This window comes from Neomonachus schauinslandi, chromosome 1 (genome assembly GCF_002201575.2).
Source record: "Neomonachus schauinslandi chromosome 1, ASM220157v2, whole genome shotgun sequence".
In the NCBI taxonomy this organism is placed as follows: domain Eukaryota; kingdom Metazoa; phylum Chordata; class Mammalia; order Carnivora; family Phocidae; genus Neomonachus; species Neomonachus schauinslandi.
In genome coordinates this window covers 56,751,172-56,763,166 of record NC_058403.1, presented here as the reverse complement: position 1 = coordinate 56,763,166, position 11,995 = coordinate 56,751,172, and the positions used below count along the sequence as shown (strand labels likewise).

General features: G+C 42.1%; 1 protein-coding gene across 1 annotated transcript in view; it reads right to left on the bottom strand.

Moving 5' to 3' along the window:
* Positions 1-6,094: 6,094 nt before the first annotated feature.
* The window catches only part of TMPRSS7 (transmembrane serine protease 7), a 36,681-nt gene continuing 30,780 nt past the window's right edge, over positions 6,095-11,995 (bottom strand). Inside the window, 3 exon segments of the mRNA XM_044914082.1 lie at positions 6,095-6,265; positions 8,327-8,463; positions 9,999-10,267. Coding sequence (XP_044770017.1) covers positions 6,095-6,265; positions 8,327-8,463; positions 9,999-10,267 — 577 coding nt within the window.

Genomic DNA, 11,995 nt, shown 5'->3' with positions numbered 1-11,995 from the left:
GCAGCCCAGCAAGGAGGAAACAGACAGGAATAAATACTCTGACCTCTCTCCCCACCTGCCACTCTCCTTTGCGTGACTCCCATTGGGAACTGATGACAGAGTTGGGGGTCAGCCTCCTAGAGCTCATAGAAGAAAATGAATATGGGGTGCAAAGAGAAAGGGAGCCTGCACCTTTCTGTACCTTTCCTTACAATAACTGACATCTTGTCTTCCTTCTCAGACATTCAATAATCAGGACACCCCTCTTGCCTGATCAGATTCCTCTTCCGGGCTGGCCCTCACCTGTCCCATTCTACTGCCACCCCCACTTCTTTGTATATGATGTTCCCTCTGCTTACAATGTTTTTCCTACCCACTTTCTGCATGGACCATTCCCATTCACCTTTAGCTTCTAGCTGAGACTTACTTTTTCTACGAAACCTTCCCTGGCTTGCCTCCTGCACCAGAAGTCATCCACACTCTTCTCTGCGACCAATACACCTTGCACCTATGTTAAATGCATCATATTCAGTCCAATTTAATTCAGCAAATAGTACTAAGTGCTTGCTAGGTGTCAAACATTCTTCTGGGTGCTTGGGATAAGTCTGAAGAGATAGTTAAATAAAACAAAATCACGGCCATTGTGAGGCTTATATTTAATGAGGGGAATCAAACTTAACATTTCTAGAATATTTGAAATGACTTGTGCTATGGAAAAAAATAAAGCAGAGGAAGGGAGGCTGGAGTGTCGTGGTGAAGGTTAGGGGAAAGAGGAGGTACAATTATAAATAGGGCAATCAGTTCAGGCCCCATCAAGAAGGTGGAATAAGTAGGATATGGGGGTGCCATGTTCAGCACGGCGACTGTAGTTTAGAATATGTGTTGCAGATTTGAAAGTTGCTCAGAGAGTAGATCTTAAAAGTTCTCATCAGGAGAAAAAAAACCCTGTAACTATGTGTGGGGATGGACATTAACTAGACTTATTGTGGTGATCATTTACACAAATATCGAATCATTATGTTGTACACCTGAAACTAATATCATGTTAAATGCCAATTATACCTTCAGTTTTTTTATGTGAAATTGGAAACAAAGAGTTAAAGGTGGTAAGGACAGTAGCTGTGCTGTATGGAAAGAAGAGGGGCGTTCAGGAATAAGGACTGTAAACTGGGGTCTGTTTTACTTTTACTGTCTGAGAATCAGTAAAGTGGCCTGAATGGCTAACATGAAGGATGAGCAGTAATTTTTGTCTCATCTGTCTCCTCTACTGTTTAAGCTCCTTGAAGTACCTGTGAATTCCCAGTGCTTATCTCCGTGTCGAGCACCGTGCCCTATATAAATGTTGGTTAACTGGAATGATAGACTGATAGTCTCAGCAATGATGGTTTGGTAGGCCCAGGGCCTGAGACCCCCCAGGTTTGAGAGGTCACCAAGACCTCTCAAACCTGGACCCCCACCCTTACCCAGGGCCCAGACACCTTTCCCACAGTTCCCTGGTTTGACTGCAGGAGCTTAGTCTCAATGGGAGATTCCCTCCCTGTGTTGGATGAATTGTAGCTGTCTTCCGAGCCCGGTTTCTCTTTGAATAGATGCTTAAAATTTCCTTCACCCTCCAGAGGATCAAAAAGATACTGTTTACTGTCACAAACACACTCTAAACCAGATCTCCTAATGCTTTCTGAGTAGTGGGAAGCAGGGTTTATGTAATCTCTAAACTAGATTACAATGCATTTCTATAATTCCATAAACCTAATCCTTGCATACAGTTGGCATCTCTATGGTAATATAGGTCTTGAAGACAAACAGATTTAGGACTCGCACTACTGTGTGCTCTTGGGCAAGTTGTTCAATATCTATCAGCTGCTTCTTCTTCTTCTTGAGAGAGAGAGAATGCACACACAAGTGGGGTGGGATGGGAGCAAGAGAGAGAGGGAGAGAGAGAATCTTAATTCTTGATGTGGGGCTCAATCTCACCACCTGAAATCATGACCTGAGCTGAAACCAAGTTGGAAGCTTAACCAACTGAGCCCCCCCAGGCTCCCCAAGCTTCTTTCCTCATTATAAAATGATTCCTACCCAGTAAAGACAATTAAATGAAGTAATTAGAATAAAGCATTTATTCCTGTACCTGACAAATAGCAGGGTCTCAGTAAATATTCCCTTACTTTCTGTGACTGTAATGATCTTTGTAAGTAATCCCCACCCACCTCCAACCCTTAGCAGCCAGCAATAATCCTTGACTCAATAGATTTTCTTTTGATATTGATTTGTGTTCCTGTCCTGTTGCATTTTTTTGATCACTGACACTTGTTGACACCTCCCAATACTACCTGAACTATTTAAATTCTTACTTGCAACTTGTTCCTGATTTCTGATAACTGCAAATTTCTTAATCTCCAGAGAGCTGATCTAGAATGTAGATAAGTGTCCCAATCTCTTCTTGAGGACTTTTTCATCCTGCCAGTCAGTCTGACTCTAAACTAAGGATTCAAAATGAGTAAGAAAGAAATGTTTCTCCCCTGAGGTAACCAAAATTAGATTAAACAATTCTTGATGGAAGTTAAAGATTTTTGGATGAGAAACCAAATTCTATATAGGTTTGTTTTTGCCATTTCTTTAAAATCTCTTTCTATAGGGGTAGCTTTTTAAAGGGTATTGTTCTTTCATAAAATGATTCAAACATTTTTTTTTAAAGTATACTATTCTTGCACAAATAGTTCTTTTTAATATAATTTCAAATTATTATTGACTCAATTGCTTTAGTTTGCTTAAGGGGTAAAATGTAAATAACAGTAAAAAATTAAAATCTCCTTGTTGCCAAGACTTGCTGACCAGTAGAAGATTTTCAATTTTGTTTTTCTTGTCATAGTACTTGCTCTTTTTCTTCATCTCTCCTTTGAGAGCAAATAATTTTCCAAATGATTATTTTATAAACTGAAAAATAAAGTAACATCATCTAAGTGACATCACCAAAGCACCAAAGCATCTCATTACCTTCAAACAGGCCTGTGCCTCTTGAAAGCACAATATATATCCATATGTTGTCAGGTGACAAGCACTACTACTGTGAACATAGGCAATTGGGTCAGCCTCTCAGACTAATCAAGCAGAAAACAATTGGGAAAGGGTTGGTTTGTGAGGTTGCAGTTTGCAGATCTGAAGACACTGTGAAGGAGGGCAAGTGTCCCCAGTAGTCTGGCCCATAGAAATGCTCCTGTCTTGGTTTATGGAGACCATTCCTCTCTGCCAACTAATCCAGTCTTTGGATCTGCCTCTATTCACACTTTTGCAAGAAAAAAGTATATTAAAGAATAAAGAAATAAAGTTCCATGTCATCCTGGCATGTTGACATAAAATAGCCAAGTAAGTTAGGTTGGTGTTTCTGAACCTTTTCCCCACCCCTGCACTGCTGAAGAACATGGTACAATCACATTTGAGCAAGCAAGCGCATAGAGTGGTAGCATGTACATGTGGTTTGAAAAATTCCCTGCATTGAATCTGATAGATCAAGCTAGCCCTTTTCCATCTCCTAACTGAGATCACAAACTTACTCAAGGTGTTGGTGATGTTTTTAAATTGTAAATCTCCTTAAAATTGACCATGAATAAAAAATACAATTCAGGGATGCCTGGGTGGCTCAGTCGGTTAAGTGTCTGCCTTCAGCTTGGGTCATGACCTCAGGGTCCTGGGATCAAGTCCACATCGGGCTCCTTGCTCAGCAGGGAGTCTGCTTCTCCCTCTCCCTCTGCCTGCCGCTCCCCCTGCTTGTGCTTGCTCGCTCTCTCTCTGGCAAATAAACAAAATCTTTAAAAAAAAAAAAGTACAATTCACCTTGTACCTAGGTCATAGCAATCCCAGGCAAAATAAACTTGGTTTTAAGAACTGTCAGCCTAATTTGTTCTTCTACACAGTGAATTTAGTAGCTAAGTCCCACTTTGTGAATTAAGTGGTGCACTTGGCACTCTGAATTGTACTATGCCATAGCTGGTTTACTGAATCCTTAGGAGCCTGTTCATAAAGGTATCATTAAAATGTTGTGTCTTTTACCTGATGGAAACAGTCTTTTGGCAAATCAAAATATATTCTGTGAACTGGAAATTATTCACTATTTCAGGGATATTAAATCCACATTTCAGTTTTTCTGTCTGATCCAGAGAATGACCCCTTTTGCTCACTTTCTCTCCTTTTACTGTTACATTAAGATCTTCTGAAGCCCCACAAAACCATTTTCATTATTCTGGACCCTACTTAAAAATAGCATTGTTATTACTCCTTTGACTCTGTCCCAGGGAAAACAAATGTTATCATTCTTCTCCTTCCTGCTGTTTTCCCCTAGTCAGTGGTATTGTTAAGTCTAGCCTCTGTTCATGGAAAGTTTATTCCAAGATCAAATATGAAACCTTCTAAATCAAGATCAAATAAATCAATAACTGTGATGTATTGAGCATGTATTACAGGTTTACAACTATGCTAGGTATTATAATGCCTGAAAATAGAAGTAAGTCTAGGCCACTGGGGTTTTATTAAAAAAAAAAAATCAGAAGCCAAATGATAATATTTCTGAAAATTTTGACTTTCAAAACAATCATCTAGGATCCAAAGGGCTACATGCACTGCAATGTTTATAGCAGCAATGTCTACAATAACCAAACTGTGGAAAGAGCCAAGATGTCCATCAACAGATGAATGGATAAAGAAGATGTGGTGTAATGGAATATTATGCAGCCATCATAAGGAATGAGATCTTGCCATTTGCAATGACGTGGATGGAACTGGAGGGTATTATGCTGAGCGAAATAAGTCAATCAGAGAAAGACATGGAGCATATGATCTCACTGATATGAGGAATTCTTAATCTCAGGAAACAACCTGAGGGTTGCTGGAGTGGTTTGGGGGTGGGAGGGATGGGGTGGCTTGGTGACAGACATTGGGGAGGGTATGTGCTATTGTGAGTGCTGTGAACTGCACAAGACTGTTGAATCACAGATCTGTACCTCTGAAACAAATAATACAATATATGTTAAAAAAAAAAAAAAAAGAAGAAGAAGAAGAAGATAGCAGGAGGGGAAGAATGAAGGGGGGGAAATCGGATGGGGAGATGAACCATGAGAGACTCGGATGGACTCTCCATGAGAGAATTTTCAGATGGACTCTGAAAAACAAACAGGGTTCTAGAGGGGAGAGGGTGGGGGGATGGGTTAGCCTGGTGATGGGTATCAAAGAGGGCACATTATGCATGGAGCACTGGGTGTTATACACAAACAATGAATCATGGAACACTACATCAAAAACTAATGATGTAATGTATGGTGATTAACATAACAATGAAAAATTTTTAGAAAACCAATCATCTAAAAATTCCCTTATCATTCAACTGCTGAGCGGTATTATCACAATTCCTTAAATCCCACGTAAGTGCTTTCAGTCGAACTACCATGATGCTTCATTCCATGATTTTCGTGAATATAGTTCCATGCCATTCTGGCATCTTGGCATGAAAGAGCCAAGTAAGTTAGGTTGGCAGTTTTGTTGGTTAGTAGATTGGTTTCTCTGTACACAATATTACCCTGTGTCGTGGTTGAAAAAAAGTCTGTTATGATATGGTTAGACAAAATTGGATTGGAAACCAACAATATAGGTACTTCCTTTGTCAATAACTGAGCTTGGATTCATTTGCATTTATAAAAGAGACATTTTTTTGCATTTACTTTTATTAGAACACTGAAATCAGGCATTTTTAATGGAATTTTTTATTTTAATAAATCAGATTTGCCTAAATCCTTATAAATATCTGTACCTTGAATAGAAACATAAATTTAAGAATGGATTTTTGAGCATCTCACCCATTTCTTATCTTATTTTAGAGTCTTGATTCATGACATTACTTTAGGTTTCCTAAATGGCCCCTTAATGCTTAAGAATGAATACAGTTCTATCCTTGAGGCAAATTTTCCTGGAATAAAATACATATTAATTTCTCTGCCTTTCGATAAACATCAAATGAAAGCAATCTGAAATTTACAGAAGAAAAAAATTGGGTCTCATTTTATGGATAATTACTGCTTTTTTAAAGAATCTATCACAGAAATCATAGTCAAAACTCCAACTTGTACTTTTACAAAAGAGAAGGGACATATTTATGAATCCAGGGAACAAAGTTTGACACTCTTGTGTAAACACCAGGGAAGTTTGGTCTTCCGCATCCATGTCCCCAGCTAACGATGCCAGTCAAAATCCATTTTCCATCAGTTTTTCTTCGACAAGATAAAGGTCCACCCGAATCTCCCTGCACAAGAAGATAATGTAAGTAGGAAGTACCTTTCTCCCATGATCATCAATTTTGTCATTAATGTGTCTAATGGATTGTAGCAAAACTCCCGTTCTGGAAAGTTTTCGCTTGGCTAATCACTACGTAGTTTGGAGAAGGGTCAGGAAATAATACGAAGCTTCTAACGTCATTTTAGAATTATTCTTCCTAAAATCAAAAAGCTGCATTTGTCACAAGAAATGTAATTCTTTAGGCCAAGAGTATCTTTGGAATATTCTTGTAGGGGAAACAACTCTCACATATCCCAAACAAAGAACAAACCTCAATAGTAGTGGAGGTAGCCATAGTAGTAGGAGTAGTAGGAGTAATAATGGCTAACATTTATTTAGCGTGAGCTGTCTGCCAGGTACTATTTTGGGTCATTTAGCCCTGACAACAACCTCAGGAACCAGAGTTTTCTTGGCAAGTTGACCTCTGCCTCTGGGCCATGCAACTTCAGTGGTTGGCTTAGGATTCTGACAATGAATGGTGAAGAACCACACCCCGAGGCAACCCCTAAGGCTCACTGGCCCACAGCCATCAGGGACAAATCACCCTCATCTGAGAGTCCCTTCTGATACCTCAACTCCACAAAGCAAAGCAAAGACAAAAATAATTCAAAGTGTAAACATAATTCCTACAGTACCCATTCTTTAAATCATAACACCTGGACTTTATTTTTCTAGTTTGGAAGACAGGTAAAGCTGCAACTTAGCTAGAGGCAAAGATTTAAAAAAAGCATTCCGAATTTGCCCCCGAATCCCACCCCCCAATTCCAACCCTGATTAGATGAATTCTGACTGGTAGAGAAACTGGACTCTTTCTATTTTAATTATCATGACACCAGCTCTACTAAGTCTAAGTTGACCTGTAAACTTTGGTGGCTAGGTGGAACAGGGCTATAGAACTGACTAACCTCAGGAAGCAGCCAAAACATCGCAGCTTTAGCATTAGACAGGTAAGGGTTCACATTCCAGCTCAGGCATTTACTTACTAGCTGTGTGACCTTGGGTAATTTGCTTACTCTCTCCATGTCCCAGTTTCCTCTTCCGTAAAATGGGGGTGAAAAAAAGACTTGAATGAATTTATGTAAAGGATCTAGTGCTTGCCGCAAAATAGGAGTTCAGAAGATAAAACCCATTATTATAGTAGGATGAGTTTTCGTGGCATAGTGGCTACGGTTGTGGAGAGATGTGCCAACAGCTCCCACTGCCCTCTTCATCCTCTAAATCATCTGTTCATTTTTTGGCAATCATACAGCTGTCTGCATGGGTTGGAATCTGAGACTTAGAAACGTCCCCACAAAGATGAACTCCAACTTGACCACTGTCAGGGGGCCTAACCAGAGGCATGTGAATGAGTGTCCTCTGTCACCTCTCCCAGTCCTCTTTCCCTTTCCCCGGCCTATGCATCAAAGAGCAAGTGAATAAAACCCTGATATTTCAGAAGGCAAATGGCAGCTAACCATCCTAAAACACTGTGTGTGTATGTGTGTGTGTGTGTGTGTGTGTGAGAGAGAGAGAGAGAGAGAGAACTGCTTTTTTTTTTTTTTTTTTTAAAGATTTTATTTATTTATTTGACAGAGAAAGACACAGCGAGAGAGGGAACACAAACGGGGAGTGGGAGAGGGAGAAGCAGACTCCCTGCCGAGCAGGGAGCCCGATGCGGGACTCGATCCAGGGACTCCAGGATCATGACCTGAGCTGAAGGCAGTCGCTTAACCAACTGAGCCACCCAGGCGCCCGAGAGAGAACTGCTTTGTTTTTTAGTTCTGGTCATAAGAAAATAAATTATGGCAGAATGATAAATCCCAACCTAATTTTCTAAATGTTGGAGGAAAATACATGGGAGCCAGAAAACTGAGTTTTATAGACCTAATTATTTAATCACCTTTCCCTGATCTTAGGCAATTAGATTATAATTAATATCTGGATTAAGGGAAATACCTGTCCTAGTTATTTCCCAGTGTTGTGCAAGTTAAACATGAAAGCATTTATGGAAAGTATAACCTCTTGGCAAAGGAAAGATGCAATGACTTACCCTGCAAGCGTCTCTCTTGCCTGACATGACGCCTGCGCAGAGCATCCGTGAAGTGATGATCCCATAGGTGGAAACACAGAGGGTTTGGTCAATGAGCTCTACCTCTGCTTGCTGCAAAACAGGGGAGCCTTTATTGTCTGGAAAACACATGGGAAGTAGAAATCATGGTAACGATTACACTTATTCAGGGTGCTATTAGACCATCTACTCACATTATCTCAGAACAATATTTTATGTAAATTCTTTTATAATCCCCATTTTGCTGATGAAGAAATAGAGGCTGAGGAGGTTAGAGGGAGTGCCCGACGGCACACACCTCACAGGTAATAGAGCAGGATTCAGACCCAAGGTCTGACTCAATCATGGGAGCCACTGAGCCATACTCCTTCACCACGGACTTCCTGCTTCCGGTAGGACTGTGAATCCCAACAGTTACTAATACTTACTGGTTGAGAGGACCACCCCTTAAATGGAGCGGCATAATCTGATATTTGGGAGAGTCCTGGGAACCATAAAAACAAAAGTTTTGTTATAGCCCTTTCACTTCCTTTTTATCCTGTCTGGCTAAAATTATTCAGAAAAATAAATACACTCACACTCATGCTTATAAAGAGATGTCTCACGATAAAGCTGGTTGAATAGACTCTTCCCTCCTGTGATATAGGATAATGTAATTAAAGCCTGGAACACAGTCCTGATAGGTTACAGGTGTTGGAGCCGTAAGCCGCCCTCCCTCATTAGGGTCCTGAGATCCCAGCAGGCCACTGGGAGGGCATTAACCACATGCCACATGCTGGCAGTGAGCCCTGGAGAAGCTGCCCGCAAGGAATGTTTAGAGGGTGTCAAAACGAGGCCAAGGTTTGCAGAAAATGCATCTGTCCTAAACCCTTGGAAATGGCTGCAAGGGACTCTGAGAGGCATGGGAGCCGAAGGAAGAGCGTCAGCTCTGGGGCAGTGCTCACAAAGCTATGGCTTCTTCCTCTCGCTGCACATTTGGAATCAACCTTGAATCCTAGACCATGAAAAACCTTGACGGAGCAAATGTAGGGACTTCCCTACCAGTCCGACCTTTGTGCATAATGACAGAGACGCCAGCTAGGGTGAAGGGATTGTAAGGAGGCATTCCCTCCAGGCGGTCTGATTCTAGGCTGATGGAACCCAGGGCCTGAATTTGCAGTGCGGGGAGCTAAGGGCAGGCTGGCTTTCAGCCCTGACTCTCATCTGCCTGGTGAGTTGCCCTTGTGACGGCCATACTGGCATAATCCAGACAGTTGCCTGTGACTTGACACCATGGCGGGGGCGGGCATCCTTCTCTTCTTTAAGAAAAGGAATCGCTTCTTTGGATGAAAGGGAACCTAAAAGTAAAGAGGAATTGCTCTTCTATAGTGGAAAACCCAATAAAGTTTGAAAAGGGCCCATACTATCTATCCAATCTTGCCTTGCTCACAGGACTCCTTCCCCTTGTGAGGTGGGTCTTGCTTCTTTTGGGGGTAAGGGAAGAATATCATAAAATAGGAATAGTAACACCTTCCTCTATTCTACTTCTTAGAATTATCAGAAGCTCAAATGAGACCATATACAAAAACCCTCTCTGTGAACCCCAAAGCACCACATCAACGCAAGTGAGTATTATCTGGAGGGGAAGGGCATGACCATTTACTCGTTCACACACCTGCTTCATGCCTTCGCCCCCAGCCAGTTACCCAGCACTTCTCCCCACTGCGCACTTTCTGGCCAGCAGGAGGAATGCATATTGGCTGAATGAGCTGTTTCAGGGTCTCAGGCCAGGCCGTACTGAGCTGTAGCAGAGCAATGTCATAGTCAAAGGTCTGACTGTTATAGTATTCATGGACCACAATTCTTTTCACCGGGGAGACGAACTTGGCATTCCCCTGCACATACATCCCGAGGTGAGCAGTCCATGGCGTGGGGTCTGACAACCTAGCAGAAAAGGAAGAAAGTCAGTGGCCAGGATTTGGAGAACCACCCAGGATTTGGACACAAGCCCTCTGCAGACAGACAAGGGCAGAGGGAGAGGAAGGCCTACCTTCCAGTTCCTATAGTAGTCCCTGGCTCTGTTCACTGACATGGCAAAAAGCACAACTTTTCTGAGCCTCCCTTGTCTCCTAGTAAAACCAGAGATGAAGGAAAGTATAGTAGGGGTGGTGCATGGTAGCTTTGTTCCAGAAAATTCCCTCTCCCATCTTAAAGAACTGCTGGAAATTCTGTTGCCCCTGCTATCTCATGAACCATACACAGGTCAAGAATGTGACTGGAATTAATTCGTTACATTCTTCCTATTCATGCTGACATAGGCATTTGATGGGGACAGACAGGGCCAGTAGGAGAGAGGTCTGGGAATCCTTTTGCCAAATTCAAATGATATGAATTCCAAGAGAGTTTAGAAATCAAAGTGCGGTCTACGGCCATACCACCCTGAATGCGCCCGATTTCGTCTGATCTCGGAAGCTAAGCAGGGTTGGTCCTGGTTAGTACTTGGATGGGAGAAATCAAGTGCGATAAGTAGGAATTTGATGAAATTCCTTCTTGTCATCTACCAGAAGCCTGAAAGATCATAGCTACAACTGCTCAAGCATGACCATTCACAGGGGCCCCACTCTTTGTCAGCCCTTCCAGAACTCTACTTCTGACCCCTGTGGCCTTGCACAAAGTCACTGAGGGTCTTGCAGTCTCCATGTGAGGTATCCAGCTCCACCTGCACAGCAGCCTTGTTCTAGTGGGGTGAAGAGATTGTTCTAGTGGGGTGAAGAGATTGCAAAAGCTTTGCAAGAAAAATAAGGACAGAGCCCAAAGAGTGTGGCCCCGAATCTGTGCAGCTGACATCTCACAGGTGGCACCGGGGACCCCGGGGGAGTATTAAGGTTAACACAGTACTTGGAGCAGTGTCATAGGGTAAAAGACTACTGATTAAAGAGAAGCATAGCCATTTTAGTCATGAACGTGAATTCTGTAATTTCCAAAAGAAGCAAATAGTTAAATTGCATAAATTGGTTGAAATACTCTACTTTAAAAAATTTGGAATGAGAAACGAATGATATATTTTTGTACCTAAGATCCACTAGATTCCAAATGAGGTTACATTTTAGTGGTTATTTGTTCTAAGCTTCCCTTTCACTCTGAGCTGGAAGAGCATCTGCCCCATAACAATCCCACTGGTAAAGGCAGTCAGAGCTCTTCCAACGTGAGCCCTAATAATGGACCTTTGCATGATTCCCCTCTGTGAGATTGTGATTTATAATCAGAAATATATATTTGGTCTTTATCTCGTTTCTGGCACAGCTCTTAAAAACGCTTGGAGTTTCCCAGGTGAATAGAGCCACAAAGCTGTCCTGTTATGTTAATGAGTGACTTTGGGACCCCACCCAAGGTCGGGAGCCGGTGGCCAGGAGAACCAACTATGTGATTGGGGGGTTGCAACTTTCAGTCCCACTCGCTGATCTCTGAGGAGGGGAGAAGCATGGAGGTTAGAATCCACCACCAATGCCAATGATTTAATCAGTCATGCCTATGTAATGAAGCCTCCATAAACACCCAAAAGGACAGGGTTCAGAGAGCTTCAGGGTTGGTGAACACATGGAGATTCAGGGAGAGTGGCTCTGGGAGAGGGGTGCACCTGTGGCGGGCATGACAGCTCCTCACCCTTTCCCC